The sequence below is a fragment of the Arvicanthis niloticus genome, chromosome 16, assembly GCF_011762505.2.
Source record: "Arvicanthis niloticus isolate mArvNil1 chromosome 16, mArvNil1.pat.X, whole genome shotgun sequence".
NCBI lineage: Eukaryota > Metazoa > Chordata > Mammalia > Rodentia > Muridae > Arvicanthis > Arvicanthis niloticus.
The window spans coordinates 68,766,676-68,789,056 of NC_047673.1; the positions used below are offsets into that span (position 1 = coordinate 68,766,676).

The 22,381-nt window shown below is 44.8% G+C and overlaps 1 protein-coding gene across 3 annotated transcripts in view; it reads right to left on the reverse strand.

The window, feature by feature from the left end:
- The window catches only part of Smyd3 (SET and MYND domain containing 3), a 533,841-nt gene that overhangs the window by 57,217 nt on the left and 454,243 nt on the right, over positions 1 to 22,381 (reverse strand). For all 3 annotated transcript variants that reach the window (XM_034520300.2, XM_076914589.1, XM_076914590.1), the window contains one exon: positions 18,735 to 18,909. In XM_034520300.2, the coding sequence (XP_034376191.1) occupies positions 18,735 to 18,909 (175 nt within the window). The remainder of the gene's footprint in view (positions 1 to 18,734; positions 18,910 to 22,381) is intronic.

Consider the following 22,381-nt stretch of genomic DNA (forward strand, 5'->3'; position numbering starts at 1 on the left):
AGACTTCCTATCACCAGCACCAATGAACTCAGGTCACCAGCTAACCTTGGGGACAGTGACAGATCCACACTCCATGTTACTCTGTCTGCCTTGTTGACTACCCAGAGCCACAGGTGCGTTCAGGGTGGCCCAGGAAAGCCATTTCCAATGGCTTGATTCTCTGTGTAGCTTTTGGAAGGCGACTCTGGGGGTCAGTCTGTTTCCTCCCAGATACAAGGGTCCTAGCTCCAACCGAACATTAGCCATTCTGCCGGGTGTCACCTCCCGGGACTCTTCCAAACCACTGATTTTATTGTTAGAAACAGGTCTACACCTCTTGGCTAGTTATATATACTTCTGTGGCCAGCACAGGAGGGTGATCCTGTTTGGACTAGAGACAGAGGCAGGGTTAGACTAAAGAGGGTGGGAGAGAATAAGGTGAGCTCCAATTCAGTCCAAGACAGCCTGACTGAAAAGGCTGCGGGACACTGACTTGAAATAAAGCTCATCTCTGAGATCCTGATACACCCTACCCACAGTTCTTTCCATCTCCTCTGTGCTCACGTAAAAGCTCTGCTCACACTACAGGGCCTGGGGCTGCTAGTTAGGTCATTCTTCCCAAATGGCATTGTCCTGAGAGAGGAGTGTGTTCAGGAAGGTTGATTCAGGCTAACGGGCACCTAAGGCACACATGTGTAGTCACGGTCTTAGGTTCCATCTGCTGCTGGACACTTCACAGGGAGCTGTTTATGTTAGCGGCTGACAGATGGTTGCTGCTGTGTGTGGGTGTACACCCCTAAGTCTCACACAATGAGGAAGAGAAACTTAGCCCTCTCTCACTTCTGGCTAGGCATCATCATCACCATGATGTCTTAATGTGGATTTCAGATGACTCCAGCCCCTTATTGTGAGTCTTCTGCTATCACCAGTGTTGAAAACCCTCAACCAAGCAGAGAAACTCAATAGCCTTTGCTTTTGATTTGCCAAGAAACCAGGTTACCAGGATGAAGCCCACTGCCATCCCATTGGGCCCAAGCAGTCAGAGTTTGTCAGGAATGGGAAGTGATTTTTCAAATGACATAAGATTTAATTAATATTCTAATAAGTATATATTGAATATGTCCTAGAAGGTGAAGGTGTGGCTTGGTGATTCAGGGCATATGTGAGGTCCTGGGTTCTGTTCCCAGCCCAGCGCATGCGTATGCATACACATATGCGCACATGGGAAGACTTATCCAGCAGAGTATTAAAATACCATCATCAATCAGAACAGCAATGGACATGAAGTCCCCTCTAGTGCAAGGAGACTGCACGACTTGGTCCTAAGATTATGGGAAAGTCCTACGTGGCAGTGCATGAGGCTGGGGCCAATGGCTATTCACCAAGTGAGAAGCAAAGAACGCTGTAGTGAGCTGTGGTTCTTACCAGAACTTCTGGTGAATCTTGGTCCTGGGAAGGGTAGACACAAGGATATGCAGGGGGGAGAAGGGATGAAAAAGTAGCTTCAGCAACCTCTGTATTAAATTGCTTTTAAATTCTGTTCTCTCTCCACAGGAACTTGTTTATATAGCACAAGCTGACCTGGAGTTGACCTGAGTCCACCTTCCATCCCGAGTGCTGGGTCTCCACATGTGTGGTATCACACCAGACTGACCTCTGAATCAGTCACCACTGCCAGCCTGGAGTGACAACAGCAGAGTAAGGGGCTTGGCGAGTGTGAAACTCCCTCAAGCCCATTTCCCCATCAGTGTGAGGGGTACCTCGGCCTGGAGCTGCCTGGAGGCTTCTGTTAGCTCTGGATAATTGAGCCCAAACTTCTAACAGACAGAAACCATCTCCTCCAGGCATCACCGGCTCAGATTTCTACTCAAAACACATAGAGTGTGTCTGAAGAAAGGCAAGCATGAAATACACTGCATTGGGAAGTTGAAAAGCAAGGAGGGTCAGTTAATTCTCTGAGAAGAGTCTGCAGCTTGACACAATGGCACGCACGATTCACCTCTGCAGGGCAGACATTGATTTTCCCACCTGGGAACTGCACTGAATTAGCCAGCGGCTGGAAATCCAATCTCCATGATCTCCAAGCCCTTTCAGTCCCCATGGAACTTACATTTTATTTAAAGTCTATGAACCAACACGAGATGAAAAGTCTCACTGAGAAACTGAAATGGAGAGGAGAAGTCAGCATTTCTGTTGCTCAGAGAAAGTAATTTAAAAGGTATTTCATAACTGAAACAGGTATGTGAGGGCATGCAGATTTCCTGGCTCAGTTCCTCCTGGGCCAAAGGGCAGTCTCCCTCCACCCACAGCAACGACAGGGCCACCTCAAGGAAGGCCCTGTTGCTTGTCCTAGGATCATGGACACAGGTTTCACTCTGAAGCTGCCCATCATCTTGAAAGACAAGGAGTGGGAAAAATGTTTCAAATGTGAAATATTTCACCCCTTACTGGGTGTGTGGCCTTGGGTAAGGCACTCAGCTCTCCCATCCCCAGCTTTCAACTCTAAATGGAGACAAATCACATCTGTTGTGTGCAGAAAGACAGATTTAGGTTTAATAAGGAAGGTCACTCAGTTAAAAAAAAAAAAAAAAAAAAAAAAAAAAAAGGTGTCAAACTTTGAATAGCTGGCTGAAGCATTTGCCAAAGACAGTCTTCTGAAAAGGAGTTGGAGATGCCTGGTATCCCTTGACTTAAGAGTTGATTAGGAGATTTTTAAGGCTCGGGAAAATTGCAATGTTAGAGTAGTGGGTACTCTGTGTAAAACCTAATCCTCCACAATGGGAAGGCCCAGAAGACATGTCCTTCACTAATTGTACAAGACACAAGATAGTGAGAGGGGCACCAGCAGAGTAGAAGAGCTTTATGGTTGTTGGGTTTTTTTGTGGCAGACCTGAGGGTTGGAGAGGCTGCTGCTCAGTCAGATAAATTAAATGCAGTGGGTTCAATTGGGTCCCAAAGTAGCAGGGGCCAGTTGACAGCACTAAATTGCCAAAAACAAAGCAATCCTAGTTATTGTAATGGCAGCATAGACAACCCAATTACAATAATGAGCTGACCCATAAATGGATAGCACTGGCAAAGGAGTTTTTACAATGGTGTGACCTGAGCGGACCTTTGATACTGGCTACTCAATCATGATGTTTGCAGGCATGAAACAGATTCAACAAACAAACAAACTGCTGCATTCTGTTTGATCTATATAAGCAGAGAAATTCTCAAACATATGAAAGAAAGGCTACATTGGATTGTGGCAAATGGAAATCTCTGCCTGTGAGCCAATTTCTAGACTTGAGCTAGTTTGCAGACCCGGAATATCTTCTATGAAGGGGTGCTCAGGTTCCCCTGAGGAAAGATCTTGATAAAATGCCTATACGTTCTGCTGTTAGCTATTCTCCAGTCCTTCCCTTGGCAGACCTAGAGCCGTTTACAAGGGTAACTGTACACTGGGAGAAAGAAAGCACTCAGACTTTCTGGGATCTTTTGGATACTAGATCTGAATTGATGCTGATTCTAGGAGACACCAAGAAACATTGGGGCCAGTGAGTTAAAGTAGGGGCTTGTGGAGGTTGGTTGATTAATGGAGTTTTGGCTGAAGTCTTACTTGCAGTAGGTCCAGTAGGTCCCTAAACTTATCCTGGAGTGATTTCCCCAGTTCCAGTGTGTATGACTGGGACAGACATATTCCCAAGTTGGCAGAATTCCCGCAGTGGTTCCCTGACCTATGGAGTGAGGGCTATTATGGTTAGAAAGGCAAACGGGAGCCATTAAAGTTGCTTTTACCAAGATAATGGTGAATCAAAGGCAATATCACATCCCAGGAGGAACTTCAGAAGTTAGTACCATCATCAAGGACTTGAAAGATGCAGGGGTGGTGGTTTCCACCACATCTCTGTTTAACTCTCCTATCTGGCCAGTGAGAAGACAGATGGATCGATCATAGAGAATGATAGTTGACTATTGAAAACTTAATCAAGTCGTGACTGTGATTACAGCTGCTGTACCAGATATGGTATATAGATTAACACATCTCCTGGTATATAATATACAGTTATTGGTCTAATGATCACCTTTTATTTGGTACCTGTCCATAAGGACCATCAGAAGCAATCTGCTTTCAATTGGCAAGGCCAACAGTATACATGTACATTTTACCTCAAGGTGTGCTCTCTAGCCCTGTGTCATACATTGGGATTATGATCATTTGTCTCTTCCACAAAATATCACATTGGTTCACTAAATTGATGACACTGTGCTGATTAGACCAAGTGTGCAGGAGGTAGCAATCAGTTTAGACTTGTTGGTAATCCATATGTCAAACCAAAATGCAAGGGCCTTCTAGATAAGTAAAATTCTTCTTAGGAGAAGGGCCCAGTGTTTTGGACATTCAGAGATATTCCAAGATGAAAGGTAAGTTATTGCATTTGGTCACTTCTACCACTGAGAAAGCACAGTGTTTACCGGGCCTACTTGGATCGTGGAGGCAGCACATTCCTCACTTGGGTGTGTTACTCAGCCTACATACCAAGTGATTCAGAAAGCTGCTAGCTTTGGGGGAGGGGGGGTGAGCTAAAATAGGAGAGGGCTCTTCAACAGGTCCAGGCTGCTGTGCAGTTTGCTCTAGCACTTGGACCAGCAGGCCTGATGGTACTTGAGGTGTCAGTGGCAGATAAGGATGCTGTTTGTAGCATTTGGCAGGCCACTACAGGAGAATCACAGAAGACACCTTTGGGATTTTACAGCAAGGCTCTACCACCATTTAAAGACAACTATGTTCCTTTAAAGAGACAGCTCTTGCCTTGCTATTGGGCCTTAGTGGAGACTGAATGTTTTGAAATGGGCTACTAAATAACCATATGACATGAACATTATCTGAGTATGTACACAGCAGCAATCCATTTTCAAAAGACAGTAGTATATACATGATCAGACCTGAGCAGGACCTGAAAGCAAAAGCAGGTTACATGAAGAAGTTGCCCGAATGCTCATGGTTTTTACTCCCATTACGATGATGTCTGCTGCCATACATGTTTCTGTAGCCTCACAGGGTGTTGCTTATGATGTCTTGACTGATGAAGAGAAGACTAGGGTCTGTTATACTGATGTCCCTGCCATATTATGCAGGCATCACCCAGAAATTGGCAGCTGCAGCATTACAGCCCCTTTCTGGGACAACACTCAAAAAAATTTCCCAGTGAAGGGAAATCTTAACAGTGGCCAGAACTTTAGGCAGGACATGTGATCATAGCCTTTGTTTGGAAGGAGAAGTACCCAGATGTACAACTGTTCACTGGTTCATGGGCTGTAGCCAAGGGTTGGTTGGATGGTCAGAGACCTAGAAGAGGATGACTGGGAAATAGGTGAGAAAGACATCAGGGAAAAAGCATGTGGATAGATCTCTTCAAAATGCCTAAAGAATGTGAAATAACTTGTCTCAAGTAAATGTTTATCAAACAATAACTTCAGTAGAGGGGGTGTTCAACTGTCAAGTAGATAGGATGACCCAGTCTGTGAACCATCAGCCTCTTTACCCAGCCATCCCTGACACTGCCCAATATGGGCCATGAAGAAAGTGACCATGGTGGCAGAGATGGGGGTTATGTATGGACTCAACAACATGGATTTCCACTTACTGAGGCTGACCTGGCTATAGCTGCTGCTGAGTGCCAGATCTGCCAACAGCAGAGACCAACACTGAGCCCCAGGTATGGCACTGTTCCCCAAGGTGACTAGCCACTGACCTGGTGGCAGGTTAACGACACTGGACTACTTTCTCTGTCGGAAGGATAATGGTCTGTCTTTACTGGATCAGATACTTATTTTGGTTATAGATTTACTTTCTTTCATGTAATGCTTCTGGCAAAACTGCCATGGGTAGACTTACAGAATGCCTAATTCACTGCCATTGTATTCTGCACAGTATTATTTCTGATGAAAGAACTCACTTCACAGCCAGAGAAATGTGGTCCCACAGTAATGGAATCCATGTGACAGTGGGCCCATCCATGATCATGGAATCCTCTGGTCTCACTATACTCTCCACCATCCTATAGCAGCTAGCCTGATAGAAAGATGGAATGGCCTTTTGAAGACACAGTTACAGTGCCAATTAGGTGACAGCAGCCTGGACGGAAGGGACAGGATTTTCCAGAAGGTGCTGTATGATTGAAATCAGTGTCCAATAATATGGTACCGCCTCTTCCATAGCCAGGATCCATGGGTCCCGGAATCAAGGGTTGAAAATAGGAATAGTTCCATTCATGATCATCCCTAGCGACCCACTTGGAAAATTTTTGCTTCCTGTTCCCTTGACCCAAAATTCTACTGGCCTTAGACTCTTTTGGTCTAAGAGTGAGAAGTGCTCCTACCAGGAGCCACAACAAACATTCCATTGGACTGGACACAGATGGCACCCTGGCCACATTGGGCTTCTAATGGCCTCAAGCCAACAAGCTATGAAAGGAATAACCGTGTTTAGAGGAATGATTGATTCAGATTACCAAGGAAAAATTGGACTGCTTCTCCACAATGGAGGTGAGAAAGATTATATCTGGAGTACTGGAGACACTTTAGGGTGTCTCTTGTACTACCATGTCCAGTGATTAAGATCAATAGGAAACTATAATAGCCTAATGCAGACAGGATAAGAAAGGGTACAGATTCTTCAGGAATGAAGGTATGGGTCACTCCTCCAGGAAAAGAGTCAAAACCTGCTGAGTTGCTTGCTGAGAGTGGAGGAAATACAGAATACTTAGTAGAGGAACGTAGCTATAAATACCAGCTAAAGCCATGGGACCACTTACAGAAACAAGGATTATGACCAACGTGAGTGTTTCTATCATATTTTGTTAAGAATGTAGTTTGCATGAAAATTTGTATTTTCTTTCTTCAATTTCCTTATTATGAAATGCAGCATCAATTAAGAAAATTTTAGTTGTTATACTTAAATTTGGAGATAATCAAAAGAATGTCCCTCAAGAAACATTGCCACCTATTATAAAATTTGTAATGTGTTTATGGTTATATGAGAGATAGTTATATCATTTTAGGTAGAATTACAACCTTGTTGAATGTATAACATGTTTGTGATTGTATGTTGGATACTTACATCATGTTAAGCATAAATATGACCAGGTTACTGTTTTCATTTTATAAGGCGATATTATTGTGTGTCAAGTTAATAGGCGGTGGTTGTGATGGCTATTCTTGGTTGTCAACTTAACTACATCTGGAATTAACTAAAACTCAAGTGGCTGGGTTCACCTGTGAGGGATTTTTTTCTCAATTAAATCATTTGAACTTGGAAGACTCACTTTTAATATGGGTCTTTTGAGGTAGGAAGATATACCTTTAATTCAGATTTTTTTAGATGAGAAGATCCACATTTAATCTTGGCCACACCTCCTGCTGACAGCCTATATAAAGGACATGGAAGAAGGAAGCTTTCTTTGTCTGCTTGCTCTTTCTGGCAAGTCTATTCCTTCACTGGCATTGGAGTCTACTTTTCTAGGATTCCTGCATATGCTGTAGAGCATCTAAGACATCCAGCCTTGTGAACTGAACAACTACCAGATTCTTGGACTTTCTGTTCATAGAATTGGACTAGCTGGACCACAGCCTATTCGCCACTCTAATAAATCCACAGTATCAGTTCTGTCCCTCTGAACTCTAGATTCTAGAAAACCCTAATACAGGAACCATCCCTCCCACCTACAGCAACACCAGGGCCAGCTCAATGTATACCTCACTATGTGCATTGGATCTACCAAAGCATACCTACTGTGTGCACTGAATCTACCAATGCAAAGTACCTACTGTGTACTGGGTCACTCATGCAGGAGACAACTGTAAACAGAACAAACTCTATTCTACCACATCATCATCTACAACAGAATGTTCTCTAACCTTGGCCAAAGTGAACCCGCACAGCACAAAGCGACAGGACAGCCCGTCTGCCCCAGTTCCTCTCTGGCCTCTCTGGGGTCCTGATCCCACCTCTGATTTTCCTTCCTTCCCTACCACTGGCTTCTTACTGTCTCCCATTCTGAGAGCCCAGAGGCATAAGCCTTTATTTCAAATATGAAGGTACAGTCATTGCCTAGGGTAGGGGTGGGAGCAGGTGTTGTTTGAAAGGATTAGAGAGTATGGGCATGTACTCCTGGGGGAACATCAAAGCCACTGGACTGTTTCTTACTTGGAGGGATTATGTATATGTGATTTATATCAATAAAGTTTTTTAAAATATAAGCAACCAAGAAATACCCCAAACTAAAAAAAAAAAAAAAAAAAAGAAAAAAAGAAAAGAAAAACAGAGCAAATACAGCAAACACTGAACTTGCAGAAAATTAAGATCATCTAGCAAATGAAAGAGAATTTAAAAAAATACTTAGGTTTCTAAGATACAGAATCTATAAAATTTAAAGTAAAAAACAAGGAGGGGGGAGCTATATACCAAAGATCAAGATTGTATTCTTGAAAATTAAAAAATAAATTTGATGAAATACAAAATCCAATTAATGACCTGGAAGATAAAATCCTAGATAGCCTCTAGACCACAAAGCAAGAGATGTAAAACATAGAAACATAGCTTAACATGTGACCAGTGCATCTTCAGAAAAACAGAGAAGGCTAAATTAGAAAAGAAAAATAGACTAATTTCAACAGAGATAATATCAAGACAAGAGTCTTTAAAACAAAATGGCCTTGCATGAATGAAAGAAAAGAATGCTTAGGCCTAAACACATCAAAGGGCCATTCCTGACAGCTCGAGGAAGGACTAAGTGGGCAGATCAAACGAAGTCAGTCCAACAGGCTCCCGAGACAATGCTCACAGGAGCCTGGCAACAGGTCTTTGTGCCTCTCATTGAAAATGACTTTGAATTGAGAATTTTATATTCAAGTCCTCTGTGGTGAGTGAGACAAGCCGCCATCTTCTCCAGCCAGAAACAAGTCCAGAGAATGAGAAAATCTGCAATGTGCTGTTTGATGTTTCAAGAAAGCCAATAAAAGAAGAATGTGGTTTTTTATTGTAAAGTGTGATGAGAGTTGGAAAAAAATAATATATTTAGTTTCTTAGGCTTATATGCTGTTTGTTTGTTTATTTATTGTTTGTTTGTTTGCTAGGTTCCTACAGAGCAAAGACTGGCTTTGAACTTATGATACAGTCACAACTGACCTTCATACCTGACAACTCCATCTTCCCAATGTTGTGATTACAACAAGCATGTACCACTACCCCTGGCTTAGTTAGTCCTGTGCGTGCGCACAAGCGTGTGCGTGCGTGCGTGCGTGCGTGTGTGTGTGTGTGTGTGTGTGTGTGTGTGTGAAAATAATTTCATTAGTAGATGAAAGTTTGAAAATGTTACTTAGGGGCTCAAAACAAATAGGAATGATGTCAAGAAGAATTCAAAAGAAGCAGTAAGGGAGGAGACCAGCAGCAGATGCAGCTGGGTAGGTGGGCTAGTAGTCAGAGAAGCATCCCTCATGGTCAGTCATCCAGATCGAACAGTTCCGATGACACTGACAAGCAACTGATGGCAAACTTACATATCCAGAAATAATGTATTATTACCTGGCTTTGGATGGGGCCTTGGTAACGGCAAAGTGACCTGAAACCACTATTCACAAGCTCAGGGGAACTTTATCTCCATGAAACTTACTTTGGAAAACACTATTTAAAGAACAAAGACATGTGCCTGTACTTGGGGTCCTGGGGACAGAGGGCTCATGGATGATCAAGAAGCAGGTCACAGGGACTAAATAAGATGCCTTGACAGAGATGTTGTGTTTCTATAAACCCAGATAGAATACATTGTATTCGGCCATCACAATGTTCTTATTAGTTAATTTTACATTAAAAGCTGTCTTCTCATTGAAAACTCATGAGTGTGAGTGAGGTACTTGCTTTCTTTCTGTTCTCTGAGTCTCTGAGGGCCTGGGCAGGAGCCTCCTGGTTTTCCCTTTCCCACTCCCTGGTCAAGTGAAAAGGGCCACACAGGGCTGGCAGGCAACCCTGAGCTTACAAACCCATAATGGTCAATGAACCAAGATGAAGAGAGCCAGTGTGTGTGTTTGGGGGGGTTGGGGGGGGGGCAGGAGATTGTGGAGGAGCAGTGCTTTGCAAACTGATTAATAAATGCCAGCTTTAAAAGGCAGCCCCTGCCCAGAATGGCCTCTGATCTAAGAAAGTGCAGTCACCAAACAGATCTCCCAGTTCTCCAGCTAAAAGAGAATTTTTGAAATAGGCCAAAACTAATAATAATAACAGGGCCCTTTCCCTAACCTAAATAGTTAAAAGTGCCTGCCAGCAGGTTTGGGCCCATTTAATTAGTTACAGAGGAGGTGGAGTTACAAGACAAAGGCCTGTTAAGAACATCCCAGAAACTGACTGGCCAAGGGAGGAACTACACCCTGCCCCCATGGTACGGCCTGCTAGTGTTCAAAAAAGTAAAACAACCAATCTTGTGTGCCGGCGCGAAAGTTCGCTTTTTCCCCACCCCGCCCATATATAAGCGCTAGACCCCTGAGCCACGGGGTCAGTCCCTCTATCCCCTATGTGAGATATGGGGATATGGGCTGGCCCAGAGCTCTGATTTAATAAACCACCTCATGTGCTTTACAGCAAGACAGTCTCTCATGTGTCCTTTGGGTGCGTGCTATCCTGTGACTCTAGTGGACCTCCCTGGACCTTTCACAGCCTTAGAGGTCTGGATGTTTTCAGGACCTAAAGTCAAACTTCTTATAGTTAGAAACTATTTTACTTTAAAAAATATATGCCATACAGCTAATCAGAATGCTCTGTATATATTAGTATATACACAGATGCCCCCCATGTACCTGTATAGAAATAGATGTCATATGAATTAACTTACTGCTATCTAAGCTTTTTAGATAGCAGTATCTAATGTAACTTTTGCTATACCCCTGCTCCTTTTTGATACCAAACAAATGTTTCTGATTAATATGATGGTTTTGGGTTTGGATTAGTCTCCTGAAGTATTATTTATTCTTCCCAGCTTTGAAAAATATGATTACATAAGTTCTATTTATTAATCTTATTTGCTTAGATAAAAATGCTGACTTAGGACCATTTTTTAAAGGCTACTTAGAGACATATCCCTACTCACTTCCCCCAAAGGGTCCATCAATCGGCTAATAACTAGGATGCAGAAACGGCTGCTTCAAAGGTGTAACCAAATCTCACCAGTCCGTATTTTTCTATCTATAGAAAATGTACCAGAGACTCTTTCAGACTTCTTGCTGAAATCCAGGTGTACTCTCCTGGTGGCGTCTCCGACATGAACAGAGTTGTTTACTGGCAGAAATAGATGATGCACACCAGGGGCCAAGAACCTTCACAGAACCTTCACACACTGAGCAGGCACACTAGCTCTGTGGCTTGTGTCCCACAGATGTGACCTTGCCTTCCTCCCAGATCCACCTTTTCCTCTTATAATTCAGTCTTCCTTTGAAGCAGCCAGCTTGGTCCAGGCACGCTTTGCAGCTGCCTCTGAGATTCTAGGCATTGGCTCTTGCAGAATTCCGATGCTGCTTTCTCTGTCAGTCTGGTTTATCGGCCTTTGGGTCTTTCCTCCCTTTGAATTATTTTCTACATGACACTTCACCAGGATGTTTCTGAGTGGAAGAACATTGTAGACACCATTCTTCCAGTTACCCTCCAAGCTCCTGGAGGATGAATGTCCCATATCAAACCTGCAGTCCTGATGGAGCTGCCAGCGCCTGTCTCTCTTATAACGATACAGAGAGAGACTGGAAGTGACCTCTCTAAAATGCACACTGTTAAATACAGCTCTCAGCAGTGTGAGTGTGGTGACCCAGCTTTACAATCAAGCAAATCTTGTGTATCAGACAGCTTTCCCCTCTCTGTGACAAAACACTAGCCCCACCTCCAATCAAGTGTGACAAGAAGGGCTTGTTTAGGGTTGTGGTTTCAGAGATCTCGGTCCACGGGTGCCTTGTTCTGGTTGTTTTGGGGGCCCAAGATGAGGCAGGACATCAAGGCAATAATATGAGATAAAGCAAAGCTTCTCTTACCTCACAGTAGTGAGGACAGCAAGGGAGGAAGGGAGGGAGGGAGGGTAAAAAGAAGACAGGAGGCTAGAGACAGTCAAGACACACCCTTCAAAGGCACATTCTTCCAATTAAGTCCCACCTTCTAATAGTCGCTCAGCTATGAAATCATTAACAGATCAATCAATCCCTTGATGTAGAAAGAGTCACCACTATCCAATCAACTTTGACTACTGTGGGACCAAATCTTCAACACGTAAGCCTTTGGGGACATCTGATATCCAGACCAGAACTTGAATTCCCTCTGACTCAAAGGCTTTTCTAAAAGAAGTAAAACAAATGTGCCTGAGCATTGAGCTTGAGGCCATGGCTCTACCATTGAAGAGCAAGTCATGAGGATATCAGCTTCTTCCTCTGGAAGGCAGGACAGGCTCGGCTCTTCCTCCGTGGGGCTGTGAGGGTTACAAGGATGGGCAAGTCGCTTGGACCACAGCAGGCTCTTAATGAATCACAGCAGTCAGCCTTGGGTTTAAGAACGCTGAAAGGTGAAGGAGGGCTCTTCAGGCCCTTTTACCTACTTGTCTAGAAAGCCGAGGCTAACAAATAGCTGAAGATGCTTTTATAGTTGGTGAACTCGATTTGTCTCACTTCGGGAGAACATTACAGCGGTACTTCCCATTACAAGTGAGAGCAGATTGTTTCCTCTTTAATTCTGAAGGGCAGTGTTAGTATGATTGGTGTCCTTTGTGTAGACAGAGCAATTTCTATCATCCATTTCACTTTCTGCAGAGCAGGGTGCTGGCCCCACGCCCCCACCACTACCAGAGCTGGGGCCTCCCTTGTTCTGGGGTTCTGGTTGCCCATTGTCTATCTTAGCAGCTGGCTGTGCCTCTCCCCTTGAACAATGAGAATATTAACCATTTTTCACGGCAGTCTGCTTTAACAAGCTCAAGGGCTTTTTATTAACTAGTTCAGAGGGTGTTTTTCTTGCTCAGAATAACTTGGCTATCTCAAAAGCTACAACTAGGATTCTGAAGGATATGTGCTCCCCATCTTCTCATTTTTCTCAAGGACCTCTTACTGCTCTTTACAAATGTTATCACCATTCTCTATAACTCATCACATTTATGAAGCTTGAGAAATCAGTTTTCTTTGTGCAATTTAGTTGACAGTCCATTCACCCATCCTTGGGGAATTTCTAAAAAAAAACTCAATATGAATTATATTCAGAATATACAAACAAATGCCATGGAATTATTTTTATATATATATATATATATATATATATATATATATATATATATATATATATTGACCAAAGGTTTATAATCATAAAGCATATGCTTTATATGTAATTCAAGTTAGTTTTAAACATTTTTAAGCCTTTCAACACTATATATATATATATATATATATATATATATATATATAAAATTTTCACACACACACACACAGCCTACTTTCTCTTCCAAGAGGTAAGAAAAGGAAGAGAAATGGCAGCTTTGTAGCTAGCTGTTAGGGAAGCCAACCACAAGATTGATTCAATGGGAGGAAGACAACGCATCCCCAAAGATTCCCTCAGATCCACTCTCCCCCTGCTTACGCTACAATTTGTCGTAATAAGAAAGGGAAGATTTTTCTGTCAGGAGAGCCAAACAGCTTCTGTAGTACCTTGGGGGAAGTGTAAGAGAAAAAGTGAATGGAGATGGAAAGTGTGTTTATTCTGGGAATGCTTTCATGAGTAGGAAGCCCAGAGATAATTTCTCAGAGCACACGCACTGCTCATAGACACGGCTGAACACAAAACAGTACAAGTTTCCAGTGGTCTGGCCCCAGGGGTGGAGAATGGCTTTCTTTTTGGGCATTTGTCCACTGTGGTAGAATTTGAAGGAAAGGGGCATTAGGATCTTTGACCCAGCATAGAGAATAGAATGCCAGAAAGAAAGATTGCCCACCAAGACAAGACAGACAGGCAAACAACAGGGTTCTGTAGTCTGCCCCATGAGCTGGCACAGGACATGGAGGAACTCAGCAGTAAGCCACGGTCCTGGAGCATGAGTAACCTGAGCTGGGCCAGGGAGTGAAGGTGCTGGCTTCTCTCCTTGGCCTGCTAGTGTCTCCATGGTTTGTTAGGAAGGGAGTCTCCAGGAGGAACCCAGTTGCTCCTACACATGCAAGGGCTGCATACCCTTGGAGCTCCTGAACTCAAATAGAAGCCCTATAAGCTAGAAGGCTATTTTTTCCCCAAGAATGACTGGGGACTTCTACTAGGCCCACACTCATAAGAAAGAAAAAAAATATGCAGAGGGAACAATCCTTGGGACGAGTAATTTTTACAAATAGGGAGGAGCCAGTGTTTAAGCTGCATATAGACTGCCAAGACTATGGGCCAGCCTCTAATCCTTCTATAATTCTTTATTTGCAGGCCTCAAAATGAGACAGCGTTTGGGGGTAGGATTTTTAAAGAGGTAATTGGGTTAAAATGAAGCCTTTGTGGTGGGCCCTAATCCAATCTGCAGCTTTATAAAAATAGATTGAGACAGATAGAAAAACCTCTGGGGCACCCCTGTACAGAGGGGTGCTATAGGGAGACATGATGAGAACATGTTGTTAAGGCATCCTGAGAGAAATAACTTACTAGGATATATCAGAGTATAGCACACTGATGCCATACTGGTATTCAGGGCCAGTAGTGCTACAGGGAAGGCCTTAGCTGTAGACAGTCCTGTCTATGTCAGGCTTTAAGGAGACAGAACAGTGAACGAAATGTTAAGATCACTCAGTCAGTGAATCACAGGAAACAAAAGCACTCGTACTCATCACTGGTCCAGCCATCTCCCCCAGCTCTCAGTTAACTGTAGTCTTGAGAAAACCCTGAAGTGCTGGGCTAGTCACAAAAGGACTAGCAAAATGGCAGGTGGTGCCACAGCGACGTAATGTTGGTGCTCTCTGGATTACAGATAACTCCTGAATTGTAAACATGTCATGGCCGCCAGGCCCTAGCTCTACTTCCCTTCTCCTGCTAACGCCACTCTCACTGACAAGAAAGGACAGACACCTGTCTGAGCTGGAATCCTGCTCCTTGGGCTTTCTCTCCCCAGCACACCTCCTTTCTCTCAGCTCTCTACGGCACAGGACCATGGACATCTGCACCAGACCTCCAGTGTTCTTTCCATTGCTTCTTCTCTGCATTGCTCCCAGGTGACTCACACTGTATCATTTCCAGGGGCACAAAAGTAATATTTATGACCAGAATGAATATCAACAAATCTCACCCTAGGCTTTGATTAAGGGAATGGAGAAGCCCTGATATATTTTGAAATAAATTTAGCTCAGGACAACTACTATTACTACTACTAAATAATGATGATGATGATGATGATGGTGATGGTGATGATGATGGTAGTGGTGGTGATGATGATGGTGATGGTGATGGTGATGGTGATGATGATGGTAGTGGTGGTGATGAGATGGTGATAGTGATGATGATGGCGGCACATGAACAGATTCATCTTTTTCATATTCCCTTGAGGACAAAGTGACCTTGTGGTGGGTTGGGTACAATTTGGGGATGACAGCTACCCAAATTTAAAATGAGCATGACTTTAAATAGGCAGCAGTTACGAATTTGTACAATATGCCATGCGGATCTGACCACATCAGTGCACAAAGAGGAATCAAATGGTTTGATCTGAATCGTAGCATGGCTTGACACAGTGAACAGACTGGAGATAAAATTATGGCCCAATTCTGAGATGACACAATGTGCATCTGTTAAGAGAATGAGGTATGTCTACAGACATTTTGCCTGTGGAAGACTTAATAAAAGGCGGGGGGGGGGGGTGTTAGTAGGAAATTGCCCCATAAAGTTAAACAAGATCTATTGGGTAAAAATAAGTGAGTGGCAAAGCAGGGGGTTGAAAGCAGTGGTCAGGATAAAGATGGCATCTGGACACACTGTCCTCCAAGGTCAGCAGTTCAAGCTTACCCAAGGTCACGACGGGCAAAGTGCTCAGTGGAGACTTGACCTCAATCTGAGCACAGCAAACAGCACATTGACATTGTCAAATTATTCCTGCAGATGGCAATCCAGTCACAGCTCAGTAGCCCGGGCCTCACTAACTGTCCATGACCTTGGCTAAACGGAGGCGAAGGCTGGCCTAGAGCAGCCACAGGCCACTGTGTAGATGACTGATAGCATATGAAAGCCATCGCCACTTCCCACACCCTTCCTGTTCCGAGGTTGTCAGGAGCTTGTGGGGCATCTCACCCATTGGTCTGTACTCGCAATTTCACTTGTCCTGAGCCAAAAGGGACAAAGTGTGTTCCTTGGGCCTCTTGACTGTGTCGGTTCTAGACTGCTCATTGCGTTGGCTCAACAGTCCCTCTGGTGGCAAATGGCTCAGGCCCTACTCACTGGAAGTGGGCCTGTGGAGCAATCCCTCAGAGCCCCAGGGACAAGAAAGAGACTGAAGCAAGCTTGCAAACCTGTGTCTGTGCACAGGACAAAACACACATTTACAGGGGAAACGGGACTGGCCAATGCCACGAAAATGTGACTGAAAGTTTCGCACACACTAGGGAGTATGCCAGTATGCTGTGGAGGACCTGGCCTCACCTATGCAGAAAGTTTCTGTTTGACTTGAGTACTAGTTGGTCAAAATGACAGCTGAGTGGGGCTGAGTCAGTGCTGTGCAGAAGTCTCTGTGCACACATACAAAAGAGGATTCAAAATGCAGTCAGGATGGCTAGAGCTTACTGGTGGGGCGATTTTAATAGCTTTTCAAGTTGGCCTTGGCAGGGTATAGCCTGGATGTCAAAGAGAAGGGAACGATGGGGTAAGAACCTGCTTCAAAGGCCAGCCAGCCAAGGATAGGGGAACTGGTGCTGCCACAGCCTTGGAGAGAGGCAGAATTTCTCAGTCTGCAGCTCCTGGCCTGGGTCCAGCCATTCACTGTTCTGCCTATGTTCTGGGTTCCTGAGGCCAGGCCCCAGCCTTCAGAGACTGCGCCAACCATCACAGACTGCCTGCCACGTCAACACTCAGTATGGCTCTGAGGAAGCAGCCCTATCTCTCTGTATTCGACTCATTCTTTCAGAAAACCCACAAGATTCCTCCCCCCCTGAACACATTCCACTGCTCATGGGAAAGTGTCTGGTCTCAGCCTCCAGGCAGCATCATACATGTTAGATTAGAACTGACTCACTGACAGCTCCAAAGCTCTTCACCACAAGGGAACAAAAGCAGCCACCTGGCAAAGTCTGGAAACACCCTTGGGTCTCGAGCCACTGGCTGGCTTGTGGGTCTCTGACACCTACGTTTACAGGGGCCTTGGCTATCTTCAGGTTCTTCTCAGCCCACTACTAGTTTTGACCCAGATCTGACTGCTGACCTAGGGTCACCCGGGATTAGATCCTAAACCTGCTGCTGTTCTTGACATGCAGATCAAGGTAATTTCCCCTCCCTGCTGTCTGTCACTTAAGGCTCCCCTCCAGTGACAAGCAGTGCCCCACCTGCTTCGCATAACCACTCCCTGTACCTGTTGTCCCATGTCCCATAGGTCTAGACCTGGATTCTCCCAGTGCCTCACCCTCTTTGGCTAGGCCGTGTATGCATCATCTGTAGAATGAGGAAGTTTACATCTTCCAGGAAAGATGTTCTGCTCTGCAGACACTGTCCCCTTTATATTCCATGTATCCACTGTCTTCGTTGTGGTGACCAGTCTGTGGTGGGTACTGGGTAACTCTGATCTCAGATTATTCATCTGCCCTGGATTCTCCCCGCCGGCTGGCTCTCAGCCTCAATTTCTCTTCTTCACTCAGGGAGAACTGTCACTGCACTGCCCAAACCTTTAGCACTTGACTTCAGCCTCCCTTTCCCCTCACAGCGCTTCCACACTCCAAGACCACCTAGGTGCAAACACATACACACCTGGAGGAACTGAGCATAGGCAAGAAAACGTAAATTTCCATCGGGTATGGTGGCATATTCTTATAGCCCAGGACTGGAAAGAGGGCTGAGGCAGGAGAATCACAAGTTGGAGGCTAGCCTGGGCCACAGAGCTAGGTCCTGCCTTTAAACACACACATGCACGCATGCACACATGCACTATGCCACGTTCATAAGCACAAACACACTTGCGTGCACGCACAACACACAGTGTAATGAATTGCCCATAGTTCACCAATAGTTTCTTCTCAATCCAATGACTCACTAGAAAAGGGTAGTCTCCCATTCTCTTACCTGATCACAAGATGGCTAAAAGGACCAACTGTGCACACAAGCACTCTGACAAACATCAGTTCTGACAGAGGAGACCCACCGTCACTGTCAACCTAAGAGTGTCATGTCCATCCACCTCCCTCACCTGCACCGACGATCCAAAGAGAAGACTGAGTCACGTGCTCCTCTTCGGCCCCTCCCTGCTTGTCCTTACACTGCAAGCCTCACACTGTCTTATAATCACCCATTCCACATAGCAACAGTATTTAACTCACTTCTGAGCAAGAACAGCTTCAGGATCCCATAAACAGCTTTGCCAGTGATTGATGGATGTGTGAAGAAACAGAGGAATGAACAAGACAAGGTTTGGTTTCATACACAAAACGTTGGGAATGCTTGATAAGACTGCAGTCTTAAATCAGTCAGAATACCTTAACAGTGGTCATCCCATCCCGTGACATCCCACTGTGAAGACAGCTGGGTCCCAGCCCTGCCTTGCACTCACCGGTACGGCTCCATGGTGCGCATGGCATAGAACAGCGCCTCCTCCAGCATCCCCAGGTTGATGCAGGCATCCATGGCACAGTCTAGCACCTTCAGCTGGTAGATGTTGATGTCAGGAAGCCGGTTGGAGTTGCTGGTTATAATCGCCTGGCACAGCGCCAGAACCTGCTCCCACTCTGTTATTAACTTAGTTAAGGACTCATTGTCTCCATCAAGAAAACACAGAGGTAAAGGGAGCCAGCTAAGAAGTTGACGAGCTTCCAGGCATGGGGGGCGGGGGTGGGAGGACGCCCATTATTTTGCACAGAGGAGCAGCCTGGAAACGTACTTGAGAGACAAAAACACATTCAAGTGGCATCTTAGAAAAATAAATTCTGTTTACACCAACAAGTCACTCTCTAACCCAGCCCGTACTTCAGGAGAATTAAAATTCCCAAAGAAACAGTTCTTCTTCACACTTGTACATCTTTCCTTTCAACTTACTTGAGGAATGAGTGAATGTGTTTATTAAACTGGACTAAAGTTTTAGTTCAGCTTCCAATTATTTACTGTGGAATTATTTCTGTTTAAAAGAATTCCTTCAGAGAAAGGAGAAGCATATGTTTGCTTCTGATTCATCTGAGTCCAGAGCGTGCCTGGAGCTCAACCCACACCAGTGGATAGGCCTGCGGCTGCTGCCGTCTGAAGAAATGCATTTGTTTATTATAAAACAAGGCGATCCAAACCTATACTTAACTGAATACATATATTCTTACTTGAAACCCAAACACTGAAAGAAAATATTAAAGTCTGGGTGTGATGGTGCACACCTTCAATCCCAGCACTTGGTAGGCAGGGGCAGTTGGTAGTTCCAAGCCAGTGTGGTCTACAGAGTGAGTTCCTGGACAGCCAGGACTAGAGAGACAGACAGACAGACAGACAGAAAAAAAGAAAGAAAGAAAGAAAGAAAGAAAGAAAGAAAGAAAGAAAGAAAGAAAGAAAAAAAGAAAAAAAGAAAGAAAGAGAGAGAGAAAAGAAAGAGGAAAAATATTAAGAATAGTTTATATAAGTGCATCTTGAACAAAAGAAAATGCTGTCTTAAGAGCAGGGAGACCCATTGCTCATAGCTACAACTTTCTGATTAACCTTCTGCCAATTAAGGCAGTAATTAACTTCATGGAGCCTAGGTGTGATATTTCACTTCCCATGAGTTGCACCATGTTCAGGATGGCCTCAGGCCACTGGCTCCACTAAACTCATCTGCCTCAGTCTCCCGAGTAGTTGGGCCTACAGGTGTGTGGTATCTGGTCCAGCCTCTGTCCTCACCTTTGCAGACTGAAACTCCATCCTCTTAGAGAGGCAGCTGGAGTACTGGAGCCATGGGGCTTCCTCCGGTGTACTGCTAAAGGTACGTGTGCATGTGAAGGACTCAGCTGGGGGTCATCACATTCTGCCACCCTGTTGTCTGAGCCTGGGCATCTCCCTGCCCGCCATCGTAGCTCTGTACTATTCTGCTTTGATGTTAGAAATCCACTTGGGAAGATTCAAACTCCAGAAGAAATGGTATGCATCTTCATCATCAACAAAGCCTGGTTCAAACCGGAGCTAATTCTATCCTCTGTCAGAGTTGGAGCTTTGAGAGAGTCAAATGCTTCCAGGTAGGCTGAAACTAAAACACCCATTTCAGTAAAAATCAAATAAGACAATGTCTAAAAATGGAGAGAAATCTTTCCGTGTCCTCTCGTGAGCTAGGTGGTGTTCTCTGGGTGTCATAAATATGGCTGGAGAGTTTACTGGGGTACGCAGAGGATAAGGCAGAGATGTGACTACCTTTCTTTTTCCTTCCAGTCACAACCCCTGAGGCTGACAAGCTGAGGAGAGGAGGAAGACGGAGCCATTTCTCCTCTGTTCCTGTTTCTTCACAACCCCACGTTCCATGCACTTCCCTAAACTTTGACTTAGGTGTTCTTCATCAGTGTCCTAACACAGCAAGCCCTCAGGCCCATGTGTGCAAAGCTCCTCCACTCTTCTCCCCAGCAAACTCTACCTCTCTACTGCTGTTGCATGCAGAGCCCTGCTCCCAAAACACCATCAGTGGGTCCTTCTAGCAACCAAGCCACACCTGGGAACTGGGAACCTACGCAGCTCCCAGGAAAGATGTTTCCTCCCAGCTGAGGCACACCACCTTACTACAGAGCGCCATTTCCTTGGAGAGCTGAGGGCCCTTTATGTCACCTCTTAGGGTGAGTCCTGGCTCTGATCCCAGAAGGGGTTCGTATACTGAGGACAGTGATTTGAAATTATTGACAGTTGGTGATTTTTCCTTTGTATTTGTATGACATGGATGTTTCAAGTTTGCTGAACGAATCCCCCAGAGGTTGGAGAAAAGCGGTTTCTTAGGCAATTCGCTGATTTTGAAACAGATTGCCGTGCTAACCTCTGTGGCTTTTCATTCCAGGATTAGATGTTTGACAAACTGTCAGGAGGAATGGCTGTCTCTTACACAATGCCAGACATTTCTGTGGCAAGGTTTGAGCCTTGCTGTAACATGGCTTGCCAGATTCCCATTGTTGCTTGCCTATTCACTTCTATAATGTGCTCTGCCTCATCAAGAGGCTGAGGTGGATGTCTTGCAAGTGGAAACCAGGTGTGATATTCTGTAATCACTCCTAGGAACACATCTACACCCCCCACACTAAGCAGCAAAGGACTTCATACCAACCTCCCTCCAAATATTGGCAACCGTCTCCTGGCAAACAAGGTAAGGCTTTTTATGTAAACTGCTCCAGGGAGTCCAGCGGGAGGAACAATGTTAACTACAAGTCTCTTCCTAAGTTAATGCTTGGATTTAGCCTTGCCACCTGTGGCGTCTACTAGCTCTTCCAGTGAAGTGCTGAGCTCTGTGCAGGATGGGAGCTTTCTTTCAAATGCTCTAAGTGACTATAGCAGAGTGGAGACAGAGAGACAGACAGACAGACATGGGAATGAAATCTCTTGGGAATCAGTTCAGTTCTTAAGACAGGGTTCCAGAGCAAGGTCTGTACGGAGCTAGTGATGCTAATCTCAGCCTAGCATCATTCTGGGCCGCTCTGCATAAACACTCTGTGCCCACTCCTGGTAGCTTCTTTCCTCATGGGTGGCATGCTGGCCAGCACCAACGGCACATCTGTCACCTTCTGTGTATCCACTGAGGTGCTCTCCTTCATGGCTGGCCTGAAGTCCAACTCATCTCCCCAGATACAGTACAGTCATCACCTCCTTTAAAAAGCCTTAATCCTTGTCTCTGTCTCTCTCCTCTCTCCCTCCCTCCCCTTCTCTCTGTATGTATGTATATGTATGTTCACTGAAATATGTATTGCATTATTCTGCTTTGCATGATTATAATGAACTATCCGATGCAAAAAATAACATATGAACCAAAGATAGGCTTGTGAGTATGGAGGTTCAAGTCCAAGTTTAAAGGGCTCCATTGATTTGGCCTCTGGTGAGGAGACTGGATGGCCATGGTGGGAGTGAGTGTCAGAATAAGCATTCATATTTCAAGCCTGGAAGCAGAGATGACAGGACTTTATGGTCCCCATAAAGGCATCCTCCCAATGACTTCCTAGTAGGTTGTTGTGGATTTAGGTTAAAGCTTGTATTGGGTTTCCAAAATTGCACAAAAATTCC